We start from the raw sequence: 26,916 nt of genomic DNA, 5'->3' as shown, positions 1-26,916 counted from the left end.
GGCTTCCTATCCTCCTATAAAACGCAGCCTCCCCTTGGAGGATTGTAGGAGACTTTGATCTTTCCCTTGCTAGTTCTTGTCCTTCCCCTGGCTATTGACCTCTGGGCTGACTAACTCAGCTCTCTGTAAGCAATGCTTCCCCATGCTGTGGCTCCCACTGTTGCGACTGAGAAGAGAACTCTCCAAGCTGGTGGGCCGCACAGTGAGATTGTAAAAAGCCCCAGGTTAGAAATAATATCTGATGATTCATTTCAAAGCTGCTTCAAGCTAGCTTAGGTCTAGCTACAAATAAACAGGAACCACCAGAACCTGGCTGACACCTGCCTCTGGGATTGCAGGTGTGAACATGTGCCCCAGTTTTCTGCAGGGTGGGGGATTAAACCCAGGATATCATGTATACTAGACAAACATACTGAGACACACCCCCAAACCCCTAATTTTTGTCTTTATCTTACAATACATTGACTCCATTTCTGTGTCTAAACCTCTGCTAGGACTGTCTTTAGAATTTTTCATTTCAAGTGACATGGGTTTTTTATTGTATTTTAATTAATTTGTCTATTTCATGGATTTGAGTGCCCACAGTGTACAAGTGGAGGCAGGGGACAACTTCTGGGACTTAGTTCTCAGCTTTTACCAGTCAGGGCCCCAGAGATTGACCTCCAGTCGGCAGGCTTGGTAGTGGGTGCCTCTACTCACTGAGTCACCTCAGTGGCTCTATTTCTTGGACAAAGCGTATTCATCTCACTCTTGGGTCTAGCATTTCTAACATCTGAGATCTGGCAAACTGAATTTTACCCCCTCCTATTTCTACAGCTGTCGCCTGTTGTTCTGTTTCCTCATGAGCTGGTTGAGTTTTGACAATGAAATGATTTACTGTGACGTTTTGTAGGCATTGTAGGGGTTTCGTTTGGTTTTGGTTTTTGTTAGTCTAGGCTTGAGGTGAAAGCTGAATCCTTTAGGAACACTTGTGTTTGCCTCTGTCAAATGATTGGGGTTCTTCAAAGCTAGGGACCTTCAGATTAGCATCCGCTCTTCTAGGTGTTTCAGAATAACTGAGGAAATGTGAATTTAGGCTGTACATACACACACACATATACCACACATACATACCCCCCACATTTATGAACACACATATACCACACATACACGTACAAAACATGCACACACATACCCTGCATACACATACTACACACATACCACACACACATTACATATACATATGACACCCACACATACACCATACATACACACACATACATACCATACATATTACATACACAACATACACACATATACACATATCCCACACATACCACACCACACCTATACACATTCACACACACTAATACACTTACACCACATACCAACACACACACTACACATGCACACACATACCCCATGCACACATACACACACATACATACCTTGCACACACACATACACACACACACACACACACACACACACACACACACACGCCCCTGAGGACCTGTTTATATCTATTAGCCCTTACAGAAGTTCCTTGTCTTCTCCACAGTACCAGCCCTTGAGGCACACAGGTTCTGTGCAGCGCTCGAGAGCAGATGGAATCTTTCATTTACCTAAGACAGTAAGATCAGCACCATCAGCACCAACAATGGGGTTGGCCCCACTAGACTCCCCGACATGGCCAAGCTCTGCACTTTGCCCTTTATACTTAGCCCCAAATCTAGCAAAGACAAATTAATAACACCACGGCGCTCTGATTTATCTATAGAATGAGTGAGTTTGAATTCTCCGGCTTTCACAGGAAAAACCTATGGGCAAGAGCAAACACCAGGCCGGCTCTGAGCTCATCCCAACATACCAGTGACAGTCTCATAGCTACCAGTCCACTGACCCCCAAACTCGCCCATTGCTCTCTTTGGGGGCCTGACTACTGAGCTTCCTTCCCACAGCCTTTTCTTTCCATTTTATCCTTTCAGGCAAGACCAAGGATGCTGGGTGCCTTTTATTTAATCTCAACGCTTCCCTGTTTTGGTGAAAGAGCTTGTAGTTTGTACTTTGGACAGAGAGGTAGATGCTGGGGGTGTGCACGCTGGAAACACTTAACTTTCTATAGTAATAGGGGATGTGAGGGCGATCTGGCTGTGACATCTGTCACCCCATTGATCACCAGGGTTGATTCCGCTGATCTAGGTGGTGTTCCCTTCCTCCCTCGCCACTCTGCATACGTCTCTCCCAAAGCTTCGAGCACTCAGTGGAAGAGGACGACCTTCCCCGAGGAGGGCCGGTCTTCGGTCAAGGGTATGCGAGTCTGTGCTCCCCTGCTAGGACCTCCAAACAAGCTCTGTATGAATAGCAATAGAAATTTTCTGCTCTTATTTGTAATCTTGGTTTTATTAGTTCTTCGGGAATTTCATACTGTGTATGTGGATCATAGTCTCTCTCTCTCTCTCTCTCTCTCTCTCTCTCTCTCTCTCTCTCTCTCTCTCACGCACACACACACACACCATATAATTCCTCCCAGATCCACCCTCTCCTTCCTACTCTCTCAACTTTGAGTTTTCCTCTTCTGTCAAACCACTGTGTAAACACAAACCCACTTTGTATTCCCAACTGCTCTCAGGATGGAAGATTTCCTTTCTTATTTTATACATGAAGAAGCAGAGGCATGGGACATTCTCTGATTAAGCCAGCAAATGATGCGGGTCAGACTTCAGAAGCCAGGCAGCCGCACTCTGAGGCCTTTGGTGTTAATGTCTACCATCATGAAATGAGGGAGTAGTGAGTCAACTAGTTCTGCCATTCTTCCCGTCAGCCCTGCTCTGGGTCCTGGGGAACATAGCAGTGTTCATGAGGACACACTGGCTATCCAGCCTGAGTCTGTCCCCCCGCCTTCCTAAGTGCCCAGAGATGGAGTCCAGATCCCCAGGAGACAGCACACAGAAGCCCATGGATGGTTTGTTTGTGGAGGTCAGCTGCCTAGCCAGAGACTTTCCCTCTTGCCTTTGAAGATAGAAGCTGCAAGCCTCGGGAGAAAGCTCTGGCCAGAAGACCCTTCTCTGTGAGAAAGGACAAGGAAGGTCACAGTGCCGTTTCTCTGCTGTAAGCACAGAGGGTGGAGACAGGGAGTGGTGAGCCTTTGACTGACTTCATAAGCCTGAGAGAGGGGTACCATCAAACAGAGCTGTGGACACAACTCCAAGTCCCCAGTGCCATTCCCTGAACTCTAAGCCAAAAGGTCTCGGCCTCTGTCCTGTCACTCAGGGTCATGGGCCCCCTGAAGGGCTGGCACCTATGATGGGGAACCCCTTAGTCAGCAGAGATGCTTAGGAAGACACAGACTTTTCCCACTGTCATTTAGGGAACAGCTGGGCACAGCTGCATCCGAGTACACTGCTCCAGCCCTGCCTGGAACACAGGGTCAGACTCCATTCCCTTCATGGGCCCCAGTCCAGCAAGCCAGGCCAGGGGACGGCGTGTCCTCAGGCTTCCCTGGCCCTGACCCAGCTTCACAAAGCAGTCCCCCAGCCTGTGGTGGGAGGACAGTTCCATCCCAACCAGAGGAACAAGCATGCCCCCCCCCCCCGAGGTCTTCCCAAACGGGATCTGACTGTGAAACAGGGTCAGGGTGCTGGCATCACCCCAAAGGGGCTGGGGGTAGCTGGGAAGGGCTTGGAAGCATCTAGAAAATCTCACTGTGGGAATGTAAGGAAGTGGTCAAACTGTCCCTGAATCCTGAACATGCTCTACGGAGACCCAGCCTTCTTCTGCATACAAACCAGGGCTTGAGGGAGCTTCCCTCCCATAGCACCAGGACACTCCCCACACCTCACCCCTGCTCAGACTTCCCTGCAGCTCTCTCCTGGCTCCCTCCAGCCTGGTGACCCCTAGAGGCAGATCCTCATTAGTTCCCGTTGCTGTGTCAAACACCATGACCAAAAGCAACCTGGGGAGAAGAGTCTGTTTGACTTACAGGTTCCAGTCCAGCATCATTGAAAACCAAAGGAGCCGAAGCGGAGACTACACAATGCTGCTGCTTATAGTCTTGCTCCCGTGACTCGGTGACCTTCCTTATACTGCCCAGAGCCACTGGCCCACACAGCTGGGCCCTCCTATATCTACTAACAATCAAGAAAATGCCCACGGACATGCCCATAGTCCAATCAGATGGAGGTAATTCTTCAGTCTCGGTTCCTGCCTCCCTGGTATGCCTAGGTTTGTTTCAAGTTCACCAAAATTAAACAGGACAGGCAGCTTTACCGGATCTGTCATTCAGGTCTCAAGGTCAACCTGTCACTGAGGTATAATGTACTCCGAACTCTGTGTGTGTTGTGTGAGTGTGTGAGAGTGTGAGTGTGTGAGCGTGTGTGTATGTGAGGAGAGAGTGTGTGTGTAAAATTGTGTGTATGTGTATATGTATGTGTGTTTGTGTGTGTGTATGTGTATGAGTGTTCGAGAGTGTGTGTGTGTGAGAGTATGTGTGTATGAGTATGTGTGTGAAAGTGTGTGTGTATGTATGTGTGAGAACATGTGTGTGTATGTATGCGTGTGAGAGAGTATGTGTGTTTATGTGTGTGTGTGTGTGTTCTGTGTATATGTATACATGTGCAAACACTCTGATCCCTTCCCGGTCACGTGTGCACACATACTTCTACCTATTGAAATCTTAAAGGCTCAAGCGCTCCCCTCCTCCACCAGCCTGGGATAAACCTTTCCACAGTCAATCTTCTCGAATGTTTCTCCTCCTGGCAGAGCCCTAAAAGCCAGTACTCGGTATCACTGACTCGGTTTCCCCTCCAGCTCCTCAGCCCAGATCTAGTAGCTCTCAGAATATGATGGGTGAAGAACATCCAGGTCTTTGCTGTTTGTATTTTTATTTATTTTGTGTCTGTGCAGGTACCCTTGCCTTTAGATAAGCAAGAAAAAGTCAGAGATTGACCCTGGGTGTCTTCCTTTATGGCTTAACACCTTATTTAATTCTTAAACATGGCCCCTTACTAGACCTTGCTGCTCTGACTGCACTGGCTCACCAGCAAGCCCGCCAGGGTCTGCCTCTCTCTGTCCTGGAGAAATGAGGTTACTCCTGGACCCAGCTTTTCCATGGGTGGTAGACTCCAAACCCAGATCTTCGAGTTTGTGCAGCAAGCTCTGCATCCGCTGAGCCACCTCGACAACCCACCATCCAGGTTGTACCATTACTTTGAATTTTGACTTCAACTCACAAGCAGCAGAGATCAGTGGTGATTCTGGGTGAGGTCGGGAACTTGCTCAGTCACCCACGTGTAGCAGAGGCACACATAAACAAAAGACCAACGCAGCGGCCTGCTGACCTTGTGCCTGTCTGTCTCTTTGGTCACTGTGGTCCTCAATCCACTGCAGGAAATAGCCCATCTAACTTCTGAGATGCTCTTCCTGGTGGGCTGGGCCACTCAATTCCACAGCAGAGGCTTCTAAAGGGCAGGGAAGTTGGGTGCTGTGTCCAAGGTCCACAAAAGTGACTAGAACCCTGACAGCAGGTTCTACGTCCTTTGTCCTGACTACCACAGCCCTCCGTGCACACCAGCGTCCTGTTCCAGCTTGGTCCCTAAACACATGGTGTCCCTGTAGTGTGATCTCCCACTGGTTGTGTGTACCCAACCAGCTGCACATCTGTCTCCTCCCAGGCTACCCAATCAGCCAGAGCAAGACAGACAGACAGACAGACAGGCAGGCAGGCAGGCAGGCAAGCAGGCAGGCAGATAGACAGGAGTTCCCAGCACAGGGTCTGCCTTGCAGGGATGCATGTCCCGTACTGCAGCCAGCCTCCACCACTGCACCCCAGGAATCCTTCCCAGAGGCCTGGCTGCTGCTCACCATCCAGAGACTGGAGGGCTCAAGGGTTTCAGCTCCTGCTGGGGGAAAGGCCAGGTCAGCTGCAGCTGGGCTTCCAGGGGCCAGGGGCTGGTTCCAGGTCATCAGGTCTGCACCAGGCCAGCCAGCCGTAGAGGTGAGGCGGAGGAGGAGAACTGCAGCACCAGTCAGCAAGCAGAAGCATGTGGCACTTCAGACAGATCGCATGGAGAACTGCATCCTGGAGTCAAGGACCCTAGATATCCAAGAGAGTGCCTTCTGCACTTCCAAGGCCATTTGCTAGAGGGGCTAGCCTTCGTCTGAGAACCTGCACGTTCTGGAGTATCAGCTACCCAGGAAAGTGTGTGAGGCGTGCTACACTTGGGTCTAGGGAGAGGGGTATACTACCTAGAGAGAAGAGGGAAACAAGAGAGAGGAGCAGGAGCGCCTGACCTCTCCTGCCGAGATGCTCAGCAAGGCTGCTCAGTCTGGGAGCACCAGTATTTCAGTGGGCTCTGTGGTCCGCCAGCGGCAGAGCTCCAGGCCCTACACAGAAGCGCCCCCTGCTGGCCAGAACTCATACAGGGCCCTGCATTGCACAGGTCATAGGTGTGGCCCAGTATACATGCATACAACTCATCAGCCCTTGCACAGTAGGACCTCCTCGATGGGCAAGGTCCTTCCTTGACAGTACAAGGTAGACTGTGATTTTTGTTTTAGTCTTTATCTAAATAAGTGAAACTTTAAAAAACAAAGCAAAACAAACAAACAACAACAAACAGAATATCTCCATGGAGGATCTCCGTGGCATGCTTCAGTGGTGTGGTCAGCCATCTTTAATACTAAGATAGTATGTCCACATGGGCACCACTCACACCGGACCCTAGGAAACTGTGGCTGAAGGGGAAATGCCAGTCAGCGTGTGTGCAGCATGTTGGCCTGGTGGATGAAGGGCTATGTCTCACTGTAGAGGCAGGTTCCCCATCTTTCTAGCCCTCTTTCAACACTGCTATGACTAGAGGAGACAGAAGGAAACAAGGACACCAGGTGAAAAGGGGCGCCAGTGTGGAATTCACCCATGAGACCAAAAGCAAAACATACTCAGCGTATGTGTACTGTAATCTAGGCTATCTAGAGCCTGGACCAGCCTGGTGGTGCCAGCCAGTGATGTTGAAAACTCTGTTCCCATGCCAACTCCAGGGTACTACCACCTCCGTGTGTCACGTCACAAAATAGTTCCCACCCTCCCAGAGCCTGGGTTCTGGGGGTAAGGACACCCACTGGTGGGTCCCCCACAGATCAATAGGAATCCCATAGGGCAGCCTCCCTCCCAGCGCTAGCCAGCTAGGATACGCTACCCTTGTAGACCATGAGATTTGCTGTGTCCAACATGGCTTCCAGCGGTGTAGGTAGGCAGTGGAATCCAGCAGCGAGGGCATTTAGAAGGATGTGTCTGTCTCTTACTGCAGTTTGCTGCTAAGAGGAAAGCTGTAGGGGCAGATCCTGCCTGGATCTTGGGTAAGAAAAGGTTTCAAGCACATCCTTTCCAGCACCTACCTAGAACCTACCATGAATCCTACCCATAAGCAAAAGTGTTGCCTTAGCTCCCAGAGCAAACCCTGGTCTCCCTTGCTAAATGGCTTCCAAGGCTGTGGCCAAATCCCCAGGGTCCTTTGCTGTAGGTGGGAGGCAACGTCCCCTGCTGATATAGGACAAGGGACAATGGGGGGCGGAAAGGACTCATCACAGTCATAAACAGAGCCCAACTGCCTTGGCCATCTCCACTGCTTCAACCACACATGCTCCCTTCCTGAGGAGCTAGTGTGTCCACCTCTGCTCCCCTGAGGTGCCCTCAGGCCTCCCGGCAGAACATTTTTTGGCATAATCTAAACTGTCAGCAAAACAAGATGAAAATTTAGTAATTGCTTTTGGCTAGGAGTCCACGGGCCAGCTCCAGCCAAAAATAACTCAAAGGAAGTGTCCCAGGCCACCTGTGGCCCCAGGGGCTCCAACTGGGCTCAGTCTGAACAAGGAGCAGGCAGGGTCTTGGCCTGACCCTGACATTGGCTGGGCAGGACAGCAGGAGACTGGTGACTACTCAAGGGAGGAGGGTGGGTGGAGCAGTGTGACCGTCGATGGGCCCATTTCCGGCCAGAAGTATCCAGCTATCCAAAAAATGTAATGTCATTCTTGAGCAAGAAAAGCAGCTGTTCTGCTACTTAGTGGCCACGGTGAGCTGGCAACACCCTGAAGAGGGCGTTAACAGACTACGAGGAGGTAGGTGCCAGGCGGGCAGGACAGGCCCGTCCACCAGCTTTGTATCCTTTCGGACTCTGCAGGCTTAGCTAGTCCCGCCTTATAGATGAGGAAACAGAACTTGTACAGGGAAGGCCACACTGTGAGGGCTCAAGGCTGGGTCACCAGGCAGGGACCCCAGGAACAAAGATGTGCCCTTAGGGCCTCAGGTACAGCAGTGGATGGGGCAGTGGAGGGGACAAAGTAGCTCCCCCGTCCCTCTTCCTTCCCCTATGTCAGATGTCCTTAACACCCATGAGTGGGTTGGAGTCCCATAAATGTGTCAAGAATGGAGGGGACATACAGGGAAACAGAGGGGTCACCCAAGGATGTCTCTGCCTCTCAAGGATGAACAGTAACCCAACCATGGGCACCGCCTCTGCAGCTGCCCAGCTATGGTCTGTGTGCTGATCCCTTTCCTTCCCCATTTGTCCCCCTCCTCCCCCCATAGCCTGGTGTCCCTCCAGCACCACGAGTCGACCTTACAGGGGACTGGGAGGCTAGAAAAAAAAAGATGAGGACCACCCTGGGGTCCCGGGGCTGTCGATGGTGCTTGGTGACCTATCAGTGGATGACCTGGTACTGCTCACCACTGCCACAGGGACAGCCTCAGCTTCCTGCCCTGGGCTGCCCTCCCCTGTCTTTCCCCTCTCAGATGACTGTTGGGCCATCTAAGAAAGGCAGCCAGTCAGTAGCAGTGTCTCACTGTCCTGAGGGCCACCTCTGCCTGCCTCTGAAGACAGTGACACTCTGTCTCTCCTTCCCTCAGGACGCGCGGGTGGTACGGGTGGGTTACCCAGCCCTGGAGCACACCTCGTGCCCCTTCCAGTGTTTAAGCCTTCTATCCCAAGGGAGAAGAAAGTCAACAGCCCCAGTTTATCAGATAGAAAGCCCAAGATTTTTCTGTCAAGGGCCTAGAGGCAACGCTGCCCGGGAGCCTGTGTCCACAGTATAAACAGAGAAGGTCACATCAGTGCCCACAAACCTTCAGCTACTCTCTTCAACAACAGAAGCCATTTTTGTCCCAAGGAGGCACTGGTCTTGCCCTTCTGTGAACCCCTTGAGCCCTCTCTGTAAATGTTTGCCTGTGCTTGACCCAGCTGGGAGGCAGTATACCAGTTTTACTCCAGGTCTTGAAGATGCCCCCCCCAACCCCCATCCCTCATCTCACCCCTTCACCCCCATACAAACACCACATGGACACACATGCATAAATACCCACATGCACACACAAATACAGAAGTTCATATCCACGTGTGTATCCATACACTGTCTCTCTACACGCCTCTGGAGGAAAACTTCAACCAGCCCCACTCCTGGATTCTCTGACACACCTGGTAAAGTCCCCAAGTCTGTCCTGTCACCCTTTGCAACAGTCAAACTCACCCAAAGCACATATTTTCCTAACCTCAGGCATCTGGCTGCCTGGTGCTCCCGGGAAGAGCCGGAGGTAGGAGTCTGGCAGGAAAAAAAAAAAAAAAAAAAACCTGAGGCAGAACCACAATGTTTACAGAACGGGCCACTGAATTATATAAAACAATATTTTCCTTGCAGATGCAATTTCTTCCTGGCCTGCATTCTCCCCAGGTACTTGTGAGGATGGGCTGAGCATGTGAGAATCCAGGATCGGGGCCAGCTCGCTCCACCTGGCCCCTGGAAACATGAAAACCACAGGGCATTTCCATGACTCTTATTTAACAATGCAGGCACTTGCCCTGGCCTGCATGCGGAGCTTGTTAGCACCTGAGGTGTGGGTAAAACCTGGACTTCAGGCAGGCAAGCCTGGAAGAGCTCCTGTCCACGGTGCAGCTCTCTTGAGCTCCCTGAAGCCCGCAGTCTTCATGATTTCCAAGATGCTGCTGCCATAAACATCTGACATTTTCAGCCGTGACCTCAGCCATCGAGAGAAAGGACACTGATGTTCTTCTGGCTTTGCATGCGGTCAGCTCCATGGGTGGGAAGTGTCAGAAGGAATGAGAGGTTTGGGATCACACCTGACAGAAAGTGACAATTGCGCTAAGTTCCAAAGAGTTCAGAGTTGTTATCTAACCAGCTGCACCCAAGGGGACGAGAGAACAAAAGGGACCAAGAATCTGGCTTCAGCTCCTCTCCTCCAGCAGAGATAGGGTTAAGAGAAGAAGGCCAGAGGCTGTGGGAGCCGTACTTGAGGCCCTGTTACTTCTCATGCTCAGAGCCTTACTGTGGAGGTCTGCCCCATGGCAGCCCACTGAGAGTTCCACTTCCTTCCCTCTTTGCCTGGTCGCCTCACCCCTAGCATGCCACCTCCTATCCTGCTGGTGGAAGGCATCCTCCAACTCCCTGCCTTTGCCCTCAGTCTACCTGAAGTGCCTGTCACCACTGCTTCAAGGATTACACCTACACTCCTCCAAAACTCTCTGAGGCCACCTAAAGCCTCTTTTCACTTCTCATATTGCCTGGGAACACAGGACCCAAGTGTTGGACTAAAAGTGCTGTCATGCTAGATCAGAGGAATTTGTCCCCAGTGGGCTACACAGTCGTGTGCTTCATAGTCCCATGAAGGAGCAGCGCCCTCTCCTGGAACCCTGGCACAAGCAAAGAATTGCTCAGAAACCAGAGCCCCTCCTGCTTCTAGGAATCCCCCCAAGACCCTGCGTTCCTGGAAGGAAAGCGGGCGTGTGGAGAACATAAACATCCCACCTTCTGAGGCAGCCCTCCTGGAGACGTCCCAGAGCCTCCTGACAGTCCAGCAACCAGGCCACAGCAGCCCTGGCTTACCTAGCCCATTCTCTGCCGCCTCAGTGAACTCTTCCCCCAAGCTTGGCAGAGCGATGACCCTGTGGGTTGTGGATAGCTGCAGGGTTCTTTAGGTAGGTTTGTACCATGGCCTTGTCCTACCTAAAAATCAGTCAGGCCTGAGAGGAAAGTCTCTTAGAACCCAGGCTGCTGAAGGCAGGAAGGCAGAGTGTCCTAAAAAGGTCACCACCTGCAGTCCTAAATTTAAGACAGGAGAATTGCCTCCTTTCTAATGGCTTTTAGATCAAAGGCAGAGATATGGGAAAACAGACATCAGCAGCAAATGTCAGAGAAGTTTTCACTGGGCAACGGGATCCATTCTCATCCAAAAATCTCAAAATTTCGCAATTAAAAAAAAAAGAAGAAGAAAGAAAGAAAGAAAGAAAGAAGGAAAGAAAGAAAGAAATAAGGAAAGAAAGAAAGAAAGAAAGAAAGAAAGAAAGAAAGAAAGAAAGAAAGAAAGAAAGAAAGAAAGAAAGAAAGAAAGAAAGAAAGAAAGAAAAGTTGAAAAAGCCCATTCTTGGAACACTCCCAAGGAGCAATTCTACCGTTGACCACCAGGTGGCAGCTGAGACCATTGCATCCTTTGGAGGCGGCTTCTTTGCCCTTTCCCCGAGGGTGAATGCTCAGAGGCGGGTGTGCTGGGATGCATAGATCAGAGTGACTACAGAAGACCACTTACTGGGCATCTTCCTCAAAATTCCAAGAAACAGGCACTACCAGCCTACCTTGAAAACTGGGGAAACTGAGCCCCAGAATAAAAAGATTGACCACACCATTACTCCCACTCACTGACACAAATGCCCAGTCATTCAGCTTTATCTGAAGCCCCCTGGGAGGCTTTCCAAAGATGAGGAACACAGCTAAAGTTAGTTATCAATGGTAGCAGGCCAGCAGAACGAACATGAGCTGTCTAGGCATAAGGGTCCAGGCTGTAGCCTCCGGCAGGCTCCTCCCTTACACAACATTGAATGCCATTGACCAGGGTGGAGCTAGAAGCCCAGCTGACCTGCTGCCCTCTGCTCAGGAACCCACTTAGTAGGAAGCTTGGCAGGGTGGCTACGCCAGCCAGAAGGACATCAGGAGGAACAATAAGATGAGGGCTGCAGCCAGAGTGACAGAGGGCACCAAGTCTGAATCCTCTACACCATGTATGTCATCACCAGGAGCATCTCCAGGGGCGTCGGGAGCCCCAGACAACTGGGTGTCAGAGACCTTCTCCTCTGGGGGTCCAGGGCGGCTCATCTGTGGGAAGGAGGAAGGGTGAGTGGCGGGGCCTCGTCTGCCCACTCACTACTTGCTCTCCGTACAGTTCCTGGCTAGAGCACTGGTTCCCCACCACGACCCTGGGCGCTGTCTTCTCCATTGTAAAGGGGGCTGTTGGTGGCCCCTGGGAGGGCAAAGGTCAGGTGGGCCTCTTTCCCTACCGCCACTGGCCTTACTTCCCGTCTCCTTACCTCCCCTTGAGAGGCTGGAGACCTTAGCTCCAGTGTCACAGTCCTGGAATGCTACTCTGCCAGTTTCCCAGGCACTTAGAGGTTGTTAGGCTCGTCTGGAAGGCCCTTGGTGAAGCCTGGGAAGGAGATACACCCCATCCTACCAGCTGCCTTTCACCTACAGGTGACGCGGATTCCAGGTTACAGCTACCTTAGAGATGAGACATAAGAGGCCAGCAGGGAGACTCCTGAGAGGCTCTCCAAGAGTCTACAAAGTCAGTTGTGGTCACCTAAGACTTGGATTATAGCAGGTAGCTTCCAGGCAAGCAGTCTTTAGAGCCCCTACTTTAGGGTAGGGTAGAGGCCCACACGGAAGGACTGTTGAGATCTAATGTCCTGGGGTGGGCAGTGCAGGGGGCAGGAAGAAGGGATGTTTCCACTCAGATCTATCCTCAGCTAAATCCCCAGGCCCCTCTCCACTGCTGTGGGCTCTGTGTGGCATCTACCTTTTAGGACTGCAACCCCCTAGAGCAGTTACCTTCCAGCCACAGGAGTCTCATATCCTGGGAGAACTTGCCCTCTACCACCTCCTTGAATAGATCCAGTTGAGGCCTTTGTTCAGTAATGCCCACCTCTGGGGAGGGGCATGCCTGGGGAGGAGCTAGATAGAACTAGGCTATAGGAGACAGGGACTCTGCCAAATACTGTGCCTCCGCCCCTGTGGGTGTGTCCAGAGTAGGGCAGCTAGTATCTCAGAGAGAAGCTGGGGCCCCTCCCAGGCCAGCCTTTATCCACTGCCTGGATCACTGGGGAGTGGCAGGTTCAGGAAGAAACGATTGAGTTCAATTCAGCAAGGGGCTTCTAGATGCTGAGGTGCCCAGGGCTGTACAGGGTAAGCAGAGGGAAAACCTTCACCTAACCAAAGGCCTGGTCCCCACACAACTGACTTGAGTCAGACACAAGCAAGAGAATGCAGCAAGCCCCCAGCAAGAGGGCGAGAACAACTTTAAAGATTCTCGCAGAGGTCAAAAACCTTTGAGTTAGATGTACATCGAATTGTTCAATTAAAAAATGGACTGTTGGCTGGAGAGATGGCTCAGAGGTTATGAGCACTAGCTGTTTTTCCAGAGGTCCCGAGTTCAATTTCTAGCAACCACATGGTGGCTCACAATCATCTGTAATGGGATCCGATGCCCTCTTCTGCTGTGTCTGAAGACAGCTACAGTGTACTCACATATAATAAATAAATAAATGTTTCTTTAAAATAACGTGTTAGCCCGATGGACACCAGAACCCAGCAGAGGCCAGCCTGGCCTACAGGATGAGTTCCAGGGCCGCTGAGGCTACATTAGCAACTCAGGGTCTATTACTCACAGGGGCAGTTGGGGCCTGCAGCCCCTCACCATCTTACTGTTAGTTTCAATCCAGAAACACCTGTCTACTTAAAGGCACCACTACCCCACAAGCTAAAGGGACAGACCACAAAACCGCAGCACAGAAGTGTGTGCCTTCCCCTTTCCCCTTTCCCCCACCCCACCCCACCCACATGAAGCCTGAGTCAACAGGCGCTGCACAGCTGCAAGACTATGAAGTTTGCCTAATCTGAATCACAGCACACAGTCCAGGGGAGGGGCAGTGGGAAAGAGGGTGCAACCACCCAAGACAGCCTTCTGGGAAGGGGTAATTTGGGTCATGGCTGGAGGCCTCTCCAAATTGTCAAAACTCATGAGTAGACACACATACATTGAACATGCACTTTTTTTGTTGTCTATAAATTACACCTTAATACAGTTGGGGTTTGGAGGTTAGTTCAGTTTGATTTGAGACAGGGGCCTACTATGTAGCTCTGGCTAGACTAGAAAGACCAGGCTAGCCTTAAGTCAAAAGATAATCCTGCTTCTGCCTCCCACGTGCTGAGATTAAAACTGGACACCACACCTTACCCACTCATATTTTAGCAGTTAAGAATGTTATCTCTCTACCCAGGGCCAGAGTCAAAAATCATAACTCATTCCTTTTTCTTTTTTACTAGATCTCATTCTTTTGCTAAGTAAAATAATAAATAAATCATGTAATTGAGTAGATTAAAAAAGGAAAGGGAGGAAGGGACATAAGGACTGTGGGTTCAGACACCTGTTGCCTAGCCTGATAACCTGACTCCAATCCCAAGGACCCGCATAGTGAAGAGGGAACCGATTCCCACAAGCTGACCTCTGACCTCTACTCTCTGCCACACACACAAACACTAACAAATGTAATAATAGATAAACAGACAAATCTATAGACCAGCCCTGCTTGACCAAAAGGAAATGGCTTCCCTACAGTGGGCCACAGAGCCCTGCCTCAAACAGCACTGTCAGTCTTAAGGAGCGCCAGAAGATACTTCCCCATCCTTAAAAATCAGAGAGTTTCCAGGGGAACAGGAATTTCCCAAGCTGACTTCAGGGAGCCAGCCTCAGTGGCCATTCCTGCTAAAGTCTGGCTTTTGGTAGCTGCCTAAAAGTCCCTCTCAAAGGGTAGGCACTAAAACCACTTAGGTGACCTGGCTACTTCAGGCTAAAACAGGGTAGAAATGTTTATGTCTTCAGTCTTGCTGGACTTCAGACTTTGAGAGATCAGGGGCCCAGACAGATAAATTTAGGTTCTCATATGACCTCCTGGGGTTAGATCTACTCTGGACAGAAAGAGATAAAGTAAAGTGTCAGTTAATTATAGAGCCCCAGAGGCTTGATAGGATCCGTATAATATTATAGTAGATAGAAACCTGTTTCCAACTTTCCAGAGAACTAGGGCCTTCCAGAGTAATGAGAATGGAATGCACTGCCCACGCGGATTACCTATAGGCTGAGGGTGGAATGCACTGCCCACGCGGATTACCTATAGGCTGAGTGTCCTATGAAATAAAGAAGGGCCATAGCAGCGGTGAGATCTTGGGAGAACGGATCCAGGGATGATTTGAAAGGCCAGCATTGGGGTCCTGCAGAGTGAGTGCCCGTTAAAAGTCCGAAACAGAGGAATTTACTGATCTGGAGGTAATGAATTACTCAGAATCCAGGCCAGAGAAATGCACTCGAGCCCTTTAAAATCTACTTACGGCTGGAGTGGCTGCGATCATCCCACCTACCATATATACATACATAACCAGGACTATTAGAAAGGCCTGTTTATTCAGAAAGTCTGTCACCGGAGTGCCATACTTGTGGCCGTCTTCAAAAGTCAAAGGCCAGTGTCCTGAATACCAGCTAAGAACTGACTAGAGGGGGGTGCTGTCAAGGAGAGATCTTTAAAGTTTACCTGAGGAGCTAAAAAGATGGCTCAGTGGTTAAAGCACTGGCTGCTCTTCTAGAGAATCCTGGTACAATTCCCAGCACACACACAGGAACTTACAAGTTACCATCTGTAACTCCAGTCTTGGGGAGTTTGAGGCCATTTTCTGGCCTCCTCGGGCACTAGGCATACATATGGTGCACAGACATTCATGAAAGAAAAGGCACACACACACACACACACACACACACACACACAAAGTAGATTTAAATAAATCAGTTGGAGGCTGGTCCAATGGCCCAGAGATTAAGAGCACTGACTGCTCTTTCCTAAATCCTAAATTCAATTTCCAATAATTACACGGTGGCTCATGACCATCTAAGAGATCTGGTGCCCTCTTCTGGCCTGCAGGCAGAACACTGTATACATAATAAATAAATCTTTAAATAAATAAACAAATTTACCCAAAACAAACATAGTGGCTGGCCGGTAATCCCAGCACTTGGAAAGGGAGTGTCCTAGTCAGGGTTTCTATCACTGTGATAAAACACCATGACCAGAAGCAACTTGGAGAGGAAAGGGTTTACTTGGCTTCCATTTCCAAATCACTGTTCATCAGCGAAGGAAGTCAGGACAGGAACTAAAACAGGTCAGGAATCTAGAGGCAGGAGCTGATGCAGAGGCCATGGAGAAGTTGTTTACTGGCTTGTTCCTCACGGCCTGCTCAGCTGCTTTCCTACAGAACTCAGGACCACCAGCTCAGGGATGGCACCACGCACTGTGGGCTGGGCCCTCCCCCATCAATCACTAATTAAGAAAATGCCTTCCTGGCTTGTGTACAGCTGGATCTTTTCAAGGCATTTTCTAGGCTGAGGCTCCTTCCTCTCTAATGACCCTAGGCAGGAGAGATTATCAGCTAGGATTGACCTTGACAGTGTAGTAACTTTGAGCCCAGCGTGAGCTACCGAAGATGCAAAAATACCCTCCAACAGAGGCCAACTGGAGGCCAGGTCAGCAGCAATGTTTGCGCTCTGCTCTGTCTAGGGATCCTTTGATTTGGGAGAGTAGAAAGTGCTTTAGGAAGGTACCCTGTTTCGGGTGCTGTCTCTCCTCACAGGTCTAGCGCTATCTGCCAGCTCATTTTCTCCAGAGGAGCCAGTGGCCATCTTGTGTTGCCTGTTCTTTCTCCAGTGACTTTAGCTTCCTGTCTTCTCTGTCCTTCTGTAAACATAGATGACAGAAAACGCCTAACTGTGGGCTTTCCCCACACATGCACCCCAGTTCCTGAAACAACGACTCTGAGACTTAATTATTTATAGAGAAACACCTAGGCCATAAGCTTGGGTTTGTTTCCCGACAAGCTTGTAACTTAACCCTCTTATTCTGTTCTATGAGTACCACAGGGCTGGCTACATCTTCTCAGTCTGCATCTGTCTCCTAAGAGTTCTGGGTGCATCTTTCTGCTTCTGCCTCTACCCCAGAGTTTCTCTCTACCTGAATTCCCACCTCCTATTTCCTGCCTCAGCTCATTGGCCAATCAGCTTTTTATTGACAGGTAATATCAAAAGATTCTACAAAATCAGAATCTGTTTATTTATGTGTATTGGCATCCTAGCTTTACACACACACACACACACACACACACACACACACACACGTATATCATGGGCTGACTACCCTGGAATACATATCAGAGAGAGAGAGAGAGAGAGAGAGAGAGAGAGAGAGGAAACTTGTTGACCTTCGTCCCATGGCAGTAGGAACGGCTAGAAAATATCCTGAGAATACAACCACACCCCTTTTGGAAAGGAACTGAGTCAGGTTACAATGGGTTTAGAAGGAGCCAAGAGGACTCTGGGATCAAGAGGAAGTAACTGGAGGTGAGTCCCCTGAATGGGGAAGTAAGGGAGATCCCAGAGACGTGTAGGTGAGGGGAAGTTGGAGGACAGTGGCAGGGAGATCCATGGCCTCACGGGAAAGGATACCACACCTTGCAGAGATGGAGAAGGTCTAGCCTCAGCTAGTGGGAACAAGTGTCCCTAGTGTCACTAGCTCTGGCTTTGGCTTGGCTCCCAACCCTTGCTCTCACACATTGCCAATGGGGCAGGAGCCAACAGAAGAAAAGGCAAGGTGGGGAAGTGTGCCTGTTTGTGACTTTGCTCTTGTTTGGGACAGAGATGCCCCTCTTTATGTTGGTAAGGCAGTCAAGTCCTCAAAACTCAAGCTACTAAAATACTTAGCCATGGCCTAAAGTCTTAGCTGTCTTACACATGAAATCTATTCAGTTAGAAAAGCAAATGGGGCCAGGGAGATGGCTCAGTGGGTAGAAACACTTGCTGGGAAACCTGAGGGGCTGAGTTTAATCCCTGAGACCTATGTGGTAGAAAAAGAGAAGCGACTATTGCAAGTTGTCCATTGGTCTTCACATATGCACCATCACACATGTACTTACATGTGTGCTCGCACGCACATGCACACACACATGTGCATACATATAAACAAACAAACAAATAAATAAATAGATAAAGTGCAGTAAAACATTTTTTAAAGTCCTTAAATAATCCCTGGCAGGCCACCAGGGAATATAGTGAATTCCAGGTCACCCTATAGCTAAATAGAGAGACCTTGCCCAACCCCATTAAAAATAAATAAATTAAACAACAACTATGACATTTCCTTAAAAGCTGCATTTCCGGGATGCAGAAAATGGGGTCCAGAACTGATTATGTGAGAGATGCCCTCAAAGGTTACCAAGCTTGCTAATGTCTGACTACCCTCTTAACAACCCCAAGTACTTGGTGCTCTGAGGCAGGAGCATTGAAAGGCCAGCCTGGACAACCTGCTCAGATGGCTGGGATGTAGCTCAGATAATGTGGTGCTTGCCTGAGTCCAACCCCTGGCACAGAATGAGCCCAGGCCTGCAGGCCCAACTGGAGGTGGAGGCAGGAGGAAAAATTAAAGTGGTTGGCTACCTAGCAAGTTCGATGCCAGCCTGGAATACATAAGACCCTGTTTCAAATAACAAAGAGGTGGAGGGGGCCTGAAGAGATGGGTCAGCAACTACAAGAACAGGTCCTATATGTTCTTCCAGAAGACATTACTCAGCTCCCATTACTAACAGACTGACCTGCCTGTAACTCTGGCTCCTAGAAATCCAACACTTCTAGTCTCACTTCTAGTCTAGTCTCAGGAGACTAGACTTCACAGACAAACATAAAATTTAAAAATTACATATCTTCATGTATATGGGTGTTTTGACTGCACCACAGAAGAGCTGAAGACAGAAGAAGGCCTCAGTGGTCCTGGAAATGGAGGTAAAAGAAGAGGGTTGTGCACCAACCTGTGGTGCTGGGTATCAAACTTGAGTCCTTTGCAAGAGCAGCCAGTGCTCTCAACTGCCAAGCTGCCTCTCTAGCTCCCAAAACCACACAGGCATACACACACACCCTCCCTCCTTCTCAACCGCTTTCCCTTTCTCTATCTCCCTCCCTCCCTCCCTCCCTCCCCCCTCCCTCCCTCCCTCCCTCCCCCCCCCCCTCCCTCCCTCCCTCCCTCCCTCCCTCTCTCTCTCTCTCTCTCTCTCTCTCTCTCTCTCTCTCTCTGTCCAGCTTAAACGTGAAGTGGAACACACTGAAAGTTCACCTCTCCGCTAAGTAATAGACAGGCAAGGCAGACACAGAAGGGAAAAGAAGCCCAGCCAGGGTGGGCTGCAGGAGACGGGCGGTTTTCTGGTCTCTACTGTCCTCTGTAGAAGTGTTTCTACTGTGTAGTAAAGGGGGAACTAAGACTTCTACAATGCCCTTTACTGTTTTAATAGTCTGGTGACAAAGGGTCAGTTTATAAATGTGAACAGGAAGTGAGTCCACTCCTATGACTGAAAAAGTCCAAAGACACAGATAGGCATCTTAACTGTGGCTTTTTTTCTGTCTCCGGGAATGGGCTTCCAGAGAAGTTTCCGTTTCGATTTTTCTTTACTTAGTTATTTTTATACCGTTACTAGAACGAATGGTTTTGAACAGTGCAAGCTATTTGGACAACCAGAAAATCCCAGAGGTCAGGAACGTAGCTCAGAGATAGATTGCTTGCTAGCAGAGAGAAGCTTTGGGTTCTGTTTACAGCTATGGAGTGCGATGAGACACCTTAGGGCACCTGCTGGAGTTGCCCCTAATTGTCTCTGCTCTGGCTTCCTCCTACTGCACCCACCGAAGTAGTGATTCACTAGGGTCACCTAGGGTTAGGAAGCGAGAAGTGAGGTGGCGGGTGTAGAAGTGACATCTGTGTGACGGGAGAGGGCACAGAATAGGAACCAGCGAGACAATTTTAAAAAACAAAAACAAATAATAATAATCCCGCTGTGTGACCTTGGCAAGCTTCGGACTCTGGGCTTCTTCTCCGTAAAGCGGGATGCAGCCACGGAGACGTCCACCCTCATAGCCTGGCGAAATGGGGCTGAGCTGCCTTAGCTGCTGGATCACATGCCACTGGGACAGGTGTCCGCTTGGGCTGGCCCTACCCTGGGAGCGGGTTTCCCCAGCAGAATCCAGGGCCTCGGGGCGTAAGCGATGGACGAGCCCCAGAGTCGGATCGCACCCTGCATCCGAGGCGTGCGGCTGTTTCATTGGACAGCACAGCTCTGCAGGGCCGCCCTGCAGCCAATCACGTCGGTAGGGCGGAGCTTCGCCTGCCGCTCTAGGGGCTCGGGCGGATGCTTTAGCGCTGCGGTGGAGTCCAGCTGTATCTGACCATCCGCACCGGCCATGCAGGAGCCCCTGCTAAGAGCCGAGGGACTGGACTATGACACCTTCCCCGAGGCGCCCGCGTCGCCTGAAGAGAGGGCACGGGCCGGGTGAGAGTCTCAGGGCATGGGGTTGGGAGGGTGGAATGGCCTTATCTTCAGCAGGCAGCACACATCTTGGGCCACTACTGACTTCTGGTGAGTGGCCATCAAGAGTCATCTGATTCTTACCGCATGCTTGCAAGTCCTATTTAAAGAACTGGAGCACCATAGAAAGCCTCCAAAGGAATATTGGGTGGGGTCCCCACCTGTCACAGATAGGGAGAGGACAAGGGTCTTCCCTAAGATCACAGAACAAGCTTTAAGCATCACAACAGGAGGCAAAACCCACAATTTCTTTTCTGGAGAAAAAGGGGCCCTAGCCTCAGCTGAAAGCCTGGGGATTTCCCAGAGCTGCTGCTTAGACCTGAAGAAGGTTACAACTTGACTGGCCCTGGACCCAGGCCTCTCCCAGCTATCTGTTGAGCTGGACGGCCGTGGGCTCAGGGAAGGCAGCAGTCTGTGAGCCCAGGGTCCATTTAAAGGGCTTGACCTTGGTCCTTGGGTTCCACACCGTCCCCCACCAGGGCCTTGCAAAACAGAAGGGTGTTCCTGGCCACCTTTGCTGCTGTGCTGGGGAATTTCAGCTTTGGGTATGCCCTGGTCTACACGTCTCCGGTCATCCCGGCACTGAAGCTCTCTAACGACCCAGCTCTACACCTGGATAAAATCCAGGCATCCTGGTTTGGGGTGAGGCCTGTTCTCTAAATCAGATGGGGTAGTCGAGGGAGCATGGGCCCACTCAGCCTGTTTACCACAGGGAACTACAATCACCTAGCCTTGAAACCTCCCCTAGAGCACTGGTACCCTCCCAAACACACACTCCTGTCTGCTAGCAGTGATGACAAGACCCATGAGGAAGTGACATCCTGCAGAGATGTGGGGAGGGGCTGAGGGGAAGATTTCTCAACCCCATACCCAAAGCCGGGCTGCCACAGCAGAGCTGGAGGCAGGCACACCAGGGGCCAGAGGGATGAGAGGTGCCCTGTGGACAAGAACTGAGCGTGGCTAAGCAGAGAAGGGCCCAGGAGCCCAAGACTTTAACGTTAGGGTGTCAGGAGACCCGGAATTAGAGCTGCAACTTGGTAACAATGCTGGGAAGATTTGGGGACTCCTGAGCATTTCAAATGACAGGGGAACAGAGAGGACACACAGCATATGCTGAGCACATGCCAGATACTTGGTGAAATATTTTCACCCCAGAAGTCAACTGTGTTCTCCCCATAACACAGCTAAGGAACTGAGGCTTAAGAGGCCATGCTGTTTGCCCTGGTCCCACTGCTCATGGGAGCTCAAGACTGTCAGACTCTAGGCAAATTCTTCATTTCTCAGCAACTCCACTGACTCCCAAATCTTAAAGTCCCAGGCCTTCAAGTCCCAGGGTTCTCTTTGGTAGTGTGCGAGCCATGGAGAACGTCTTTAACCTCAGCACTTAGGAAACTAAAGGAGGATGATCATGTTCTTGAGGCCTACTTGGGCTCAAAAAAAAAAAAAAATACTGGCTGTTCCTGGACAGAGCCACTGTAGACAGGTGGCCCCCACACCTCTAGAGTAGAACAGTAGGTAGTCATGGCAACTTTACATCTAGTTGTCCATAGGCTGCTGTGCACCTTCCTCTGCTGGCAGTGAATGCCTGGCTTCTGGTTCAGCTCTGGAGGGGGGTGAGAGAACTTAAAGCCGTTGTGTCTTCTTACAGTCCGTGTTCACCTTGGGTGCCGCCGCTGGGGGCCTCAGTGCCATGCTACTCAGTGACCTCCTGGGCCGGAAGCTCAGCATCATGTTTTCAGCTGTCCCCTCAGCCATTGGCTATGCACTCATGGCCGGTGCCCGTGGCCTCTGGATGCTTCTGTTGGGGAGGGTGCTGACAGGCTTTGCCGGGGGACTCACTGCTGCCTGCATCCCGGTAAGGCCAGACATGTCTACTGCCTCAGGGCTGTTCTAGGCTACCCCTGCCTCTGAGCCTTTGCTCAGTGAGAGTGTGTGGGGTCCCCAACATTGCCGAGAGAACCTCAGCTCCCTCCACCAAAGTAGCTGACATCACTGTCACCCCAAACTTCCTACTCTGCGTTTTGACCTCAGTTCGATGCATTGCTCAACTGAAGAAAATTTGCATTGCACAAGGGATGTGAAGGGAAGTTCCTGCCCACCCCCACCACAGTGCTTACCTCATGTAGTACTTCATACACACACCTATCCTCCTGCCAAGCCCTGCGGGAAAAGAGGTCAGTAGGCTAAATACAGATGCCTGCTCAGCCCCAAGTCTGAAGACCCTGGGCTTGGTTGGGTCCCCATCCATAACCATCAGAGTGGGTGCTTCTGCATCTTCTCTGCTGGGGAAAATCAGGTCAGAGCTATGGTCAGAGCAAGACCCCTGCCAGCTTCTCCAGTCCCTCTGTCACCCCAGTGGACCCAGGAACATGAATTCCCACTAAACTCCCAAGTTGGGGCATGTGCCTTACAGGTGTACGTGTCTGAGATTGCACCCCCTGGTGTTCGTGGGGCCCTGGGGGCCACACCGCAGCTCATGGCCGTGTTTGGATCCCTGTCTCTCTATGCCCTCGGCAAGTACCATCCTGTGCTCCAGCATTCAGGTTCTGGAGATGGGGGGAATGGAACTCTCCCTGAGGAAACCCAGCGCTGATAGACAGGACACCTGGCTTCCTAGCCCCAGTAGGCATCATCTCTCGAGCATTGAGGCCTATCCCACTGCCGCTTTGGACCATTTTCCCACAGTACGGGGGTGTCAAGTACCCTGTCAGTTCATGAGGGACAGCCATACAGGTGTTTGCCTGCCTGGGTGATGGGGGTAAGAGCCCTGGGCCCAGCCTTCCCAATACTCTCCCGTTCTACTGAGACTGTTTAAGGAGCTCACTTCAGCACCAGGGTCCAGCCAATTGCTGAAGCCCGTCTCCTCACGGAAGCCGCTCTCTCACCAGGTCTTCTGCTACCCTGGCGATGGCTGGCTGTGGCCGGGGAGGGACCTGTTCTCATCATGGTCCTACTGCTCAGCTTCATGCCTAACTCGCCTCGCTTCCTGCTCTCCAAGAGCCGGGATGAGGAAGCACTGCAGGCGCTGACCTGGCTTCGCGCCGACTCCGAGGTCCACTGGGAGTTTGAGCAGATCCAGGACAACGTGCGGAGACAGGTACAGCATGTGTGGCTCTGCCTGGTCAGCCCTGGGAAAGCTCTGTGTTGCCTTGGACATTTACTAGGCCTCTCTGTGCCTTGGTTGCCTTTCCTCAAACAAGAGTAGTTCCTGCTAGTGTGCAGAGCCCAGTGGTTGGGCCTCTCTTGGAAGAGGGAAGAAGGCCTCCCCGAGACCCACAGGTGCCAAGGCAGGGTGGCCAGGGCTGGAGAGTCTGGCATAGCCCTCAACAGCAGCTTTGTGTTTCAGAGTAGCCGAGTGTCGTGGGCGGAGGCCCGGGAACCCGGAGTGTACCGGCCGATTCTCATCGCAGTGCTGATGCGTTTTCTGCAGCAGCTGACGGGCATCACACCCATCCTTGTGTACTTACAGACCATCTTCGACAGCACGAGTGTGGTGCTGGTGAGAACCCACTCGGCCAGTGCTGCCCAGAGTCCTGAGGCTGGTGAGGAGAGCACAGGGAGGACAGCCAGGAATTTCGGTGGCTGAGGCCTGCATGCCTTTCATTCACAACCTGCCTCAGTCACGTTCTTCTCGAGTGAAGCTAGTGCTTTACAATATGTGGAATAACACAAGAAAACAATGTGATAGAATATGGAACCCTCGGGACCGTGGCTCCAGGCTCAGATCCCAGGGGGGACTGTGAGGTTCCACCCCAGGGTCTTCCTGAAATGGGGTGTGATGATGAGAATGACCCAGATCTACCATTACTGTCCAGCCAGGGTCTGTGCGCACTATGGCTAGTAACAGGCACAATAGATATGCCCCTGCTGAAACTCAAATAAAGTTGGGGTGCAGGAAAAGTACCCAGGGCACAATAGTTAGGATAGCGCATGCCAGATAAGGGGGGGCAGTGACCCTGAACTTAGTGCATTAGGGTCAGGGTAGGGCACAGGACACCAGGCCAGGTCTCTCAGCCCTGTGCCCCACCCCACAGCCCTCAGAGCAGGATGCAGCTATAGTTGGTGCTGTGAGGCTCCTGTCTGTGCTGATTGCCGCTGTCACCATGGACCTGGCTGGCCGAAAAGTACTGCTCTATGTGTCAGGTGAGTGTCCCCACTGTAATGCATGCCTCTTATTCCTACAGCCACCGTGTCCACTGCAGTCTCCGAGCCTTCTCCAAACCTCCCTAGCACATGATCCAAGACCTAGCAAATGGCAGCTGCTATACACGGGTCTGCTCATGCTCCAAGAGCAAAGGAGCCCACCCACCCAAACTCAAGGGTGTGGCAGGAGCTCCTGAGCATGCCGTTCTGTGTTGGGGGCAGAGGGTTGACCCTTTTATAAGCCAGCCTCACCACCAAGCAAGAGGTGCTGTGGGCTAGAGAAGACCTCCAGCTCGGAGGAGTCTGGTCCTGAGGTGCCCGTGTATCCACAGCGTCCGTCATGTTTGCTGCCAACCTGACATTGGGGCTGTATGTCCAGTTTGTGCCAAGACCTCTGACCCCCAACAGCACTGTGGAGATCATGACTCTGGGGGGCACAGAGGAGCCCCCAGCCACAGCTTTCAACTATCTCACCCTGATCCCCCTGCTGGCCACCATGCTCTTCATTATGGGTAGGAGCACCACAGTGATGGGGAGACCTGAGCTGGGCTGCTTGGGGGGATGGGGACCACAAGGGTTCTAGTACTGTCCTGGGTTGCCTAAGGAGTTGGGGAGTTGGAGAATAGGACTCTCTAGCAACTCAGTCACATCATGTAATGCCTTCGCTGAGATCACAGGGGGAGTGGGCAACCCTGCCCCAGCAGGAGCCAGAGGGTTCCCAGGGCTGGAGCCCAACTGCCCCTCTCTTCTGGGCAGGCTATGCCATGGGCTGGGGGCCCATCACCTGGCTCCTCATGTCTGAGGTTCTGCCCCTGCGTGCCCGTGGCGTGGCCTCAGGGCTCTGCGTGCTGGTCAGCTGGCTCACGGCCTTCGTCCTCACGAAGTACTTCCTGCTGGCAGTGGTGAGTGGCCCCAGGAGTCCCAGCTAGGGTACTTTATTAGCAGTCTCCCCTCAGCAGCTCTTAAGGGCTAAGCTGGCCAAGTGATAACACACTGAGGGCTGTTTGGAGGAGTCAGGTTACCTCCCAGCCCAAGAATACAACCGTGCCCATGGTACAGTGCTCAGTTGCACTGTCTCTTGACTTATGGGATGCTGGGTCTCTTCAGTGTAACCCTCTACCTGACTATAGCCTGGTGTGAGATCCTTCCTAAATATGCCTTGCTCCCAGCCCTGCAATCCAGCAGGCTCTGAAAATACTTGAATGCTAGCTAGCTCCAGACGCTCCCAGTGAAATGCAGATCGGTCAGCACAAACCAGAACCTGCCCTGCTCATTCAATGGTCAAGGCTGAGAGGAGGCTGACATAGCACGTTGCCCACCAGGGCCTGTAGGCAGCCTGGAGTTTAGATGTGGAAGGGTACCTAAGAGAGTGGAGTCTCCAGGCAGGATGGCTGAGGGGCAGCTTAGAAATAGTAGGAAAGGCTGGGAGCTTTCCGAGCAGGGCAGCGACCAGATGAAGGCTCCAAAGGCCGCCTATAAACTTCTGGTGGAGGCTGTCTGCTCAGTAACTCCTTCCCCAACTCCCTACCGCAGAATGCCTTCGGCCTCCAGGTGCCTTTCTTCTTCTTCTCTGCCATCTGCCTGCTCAGCCTGCTCTTCACAGGCTGCTGTGTACCTGAGACCAGGGGCCGCTCGCTGGAGCAGATCGAGGCCTTCTTCCACAGTCGCAGGATGTCCTTCAGGCCCTAGTCAGGGGCCTGCCTGCAAAGGGCCAACCACCCAGGTCAGGCCTGTGCAGTGGCCAAAGATTCACACCTGCAGCCGCGAGCAGCAGTACCCCTGCCATCAGCCAGAGCACACTTCCACCTCGGGACAGACAGTTCACCAACTACGGGCTGGTGGGCGCCAGCATGCAGCCTACAATGCTGTAATACCTCAGCTGAGATCCGCAGAGGGAGCAGGCAGCCCTGCCCCAGACTGAGCAGAGGCTGTACCTAAGAACAAGGCTGTTGGGACCTCCAGTCTAGTTCCTCATTGCTACAAGAAAAACAGGGATGGAGGTGACAAAGTGGCATTGTACAAGGACACTGTCACATCCTTCTGTTCTGATCAACTGGCCAGGGAGGAGGACAGGGTCCTGCCCAAAGGCCAGAGCACAGGCCCCAGCCCAAACTTGGATACCTCTAGTCTGCAAACTGTTTTCTGTTTTTCAAAATAAAGGAGCTGGGCCTACAGCCTCAGGGAGGAAAGGGGAGTGGGATCTATTCCAGGGAGAAGCTCCCTCCCCCAGAAGCTACACTACCCCCAAACTCAGCCTGGAATGCCAGCGCAATCTGGATATTGTCAGTGCAGAGAAAGCAA

At 51.5% G+C, this 26,916-nt stretch overlaps 1 protein-coding gene and 1 long non-coding RNA gene across 3 annotated transcripts; one reads left to right on the top strand and one right to left on the bottom strand.

Moving 5' to 3' along the window:
• Positions 1–9,857: 9,857 nt before the first annotated feature.
• On the bottom strand, positions 9,858–12,951 carry LOC308428897. The gene is made up of 3 exons (XR_013975314.1): positions 12,862–12,951; positions 11,897–12,132; positions 9,858–10,106 (listed from the first exon to the last, which is right to left on the bottom strand). It is a non-coding gene; the product is annotated as an uncharacterized lncRNA (long non-coding RNA).
• A 7,396-nt stretch (positions 12,952–20,347) lies between these two features.
• SLC2A6 (solute carrier family 2 member 6) lies at positions 20,348–26,820 on the top strand (the record flags this gene model as incomplete). Of its 2 annotated transcripts, XM_080927566.1 has the most annotated exons (10): positions 20,348–20,436; positions 20,952–21,114; positions 22,121–22,327; positions 22,886–22,985; positions 23,361–23,569; positions 23,819–23,971; positions 24,507–24,615; positions 24,948–25,127; positions 25,372–25,517; positions 26,149–26,820. In XM_080927566.1, the coding sequence occupies 10 exons, from the start codon at positions 20,348–20,350 to the stop codon at positions 26,302–26,304; spliced, it is 1,512 nt and encodes a 503-aa protein (XP_080783692.1). In that variant the 3' UTR covers positions 26,305–26,820. The 2 variants fall into 2 exon arrangements, with proteins under 2 accessions (XP_080783692.1, XP_080783693.1); XM_080927567.1 differs by lacking the exon at positions 24,948–25,127.
• Positions 26,821–26,916: the final 96 nt, after the last annotated feature.

This window comes from Micromys minutus, assembly GCF_963924665.1.
Source record: "Micromys minutus genome assembly, chromosome: 13".
Taxonomy (NCBI): domain Eukaryota; kingdom Metazoa; phylum Chordata; class Mammalia; order Rodentia; family Muridae; genus Micromys; species Micromys minutus.
The sequence above is the reverse complement of the archived record's forward strand: the minus strand, read 5'-3'. Positions and strand labels throughout refer to the sequence as shown.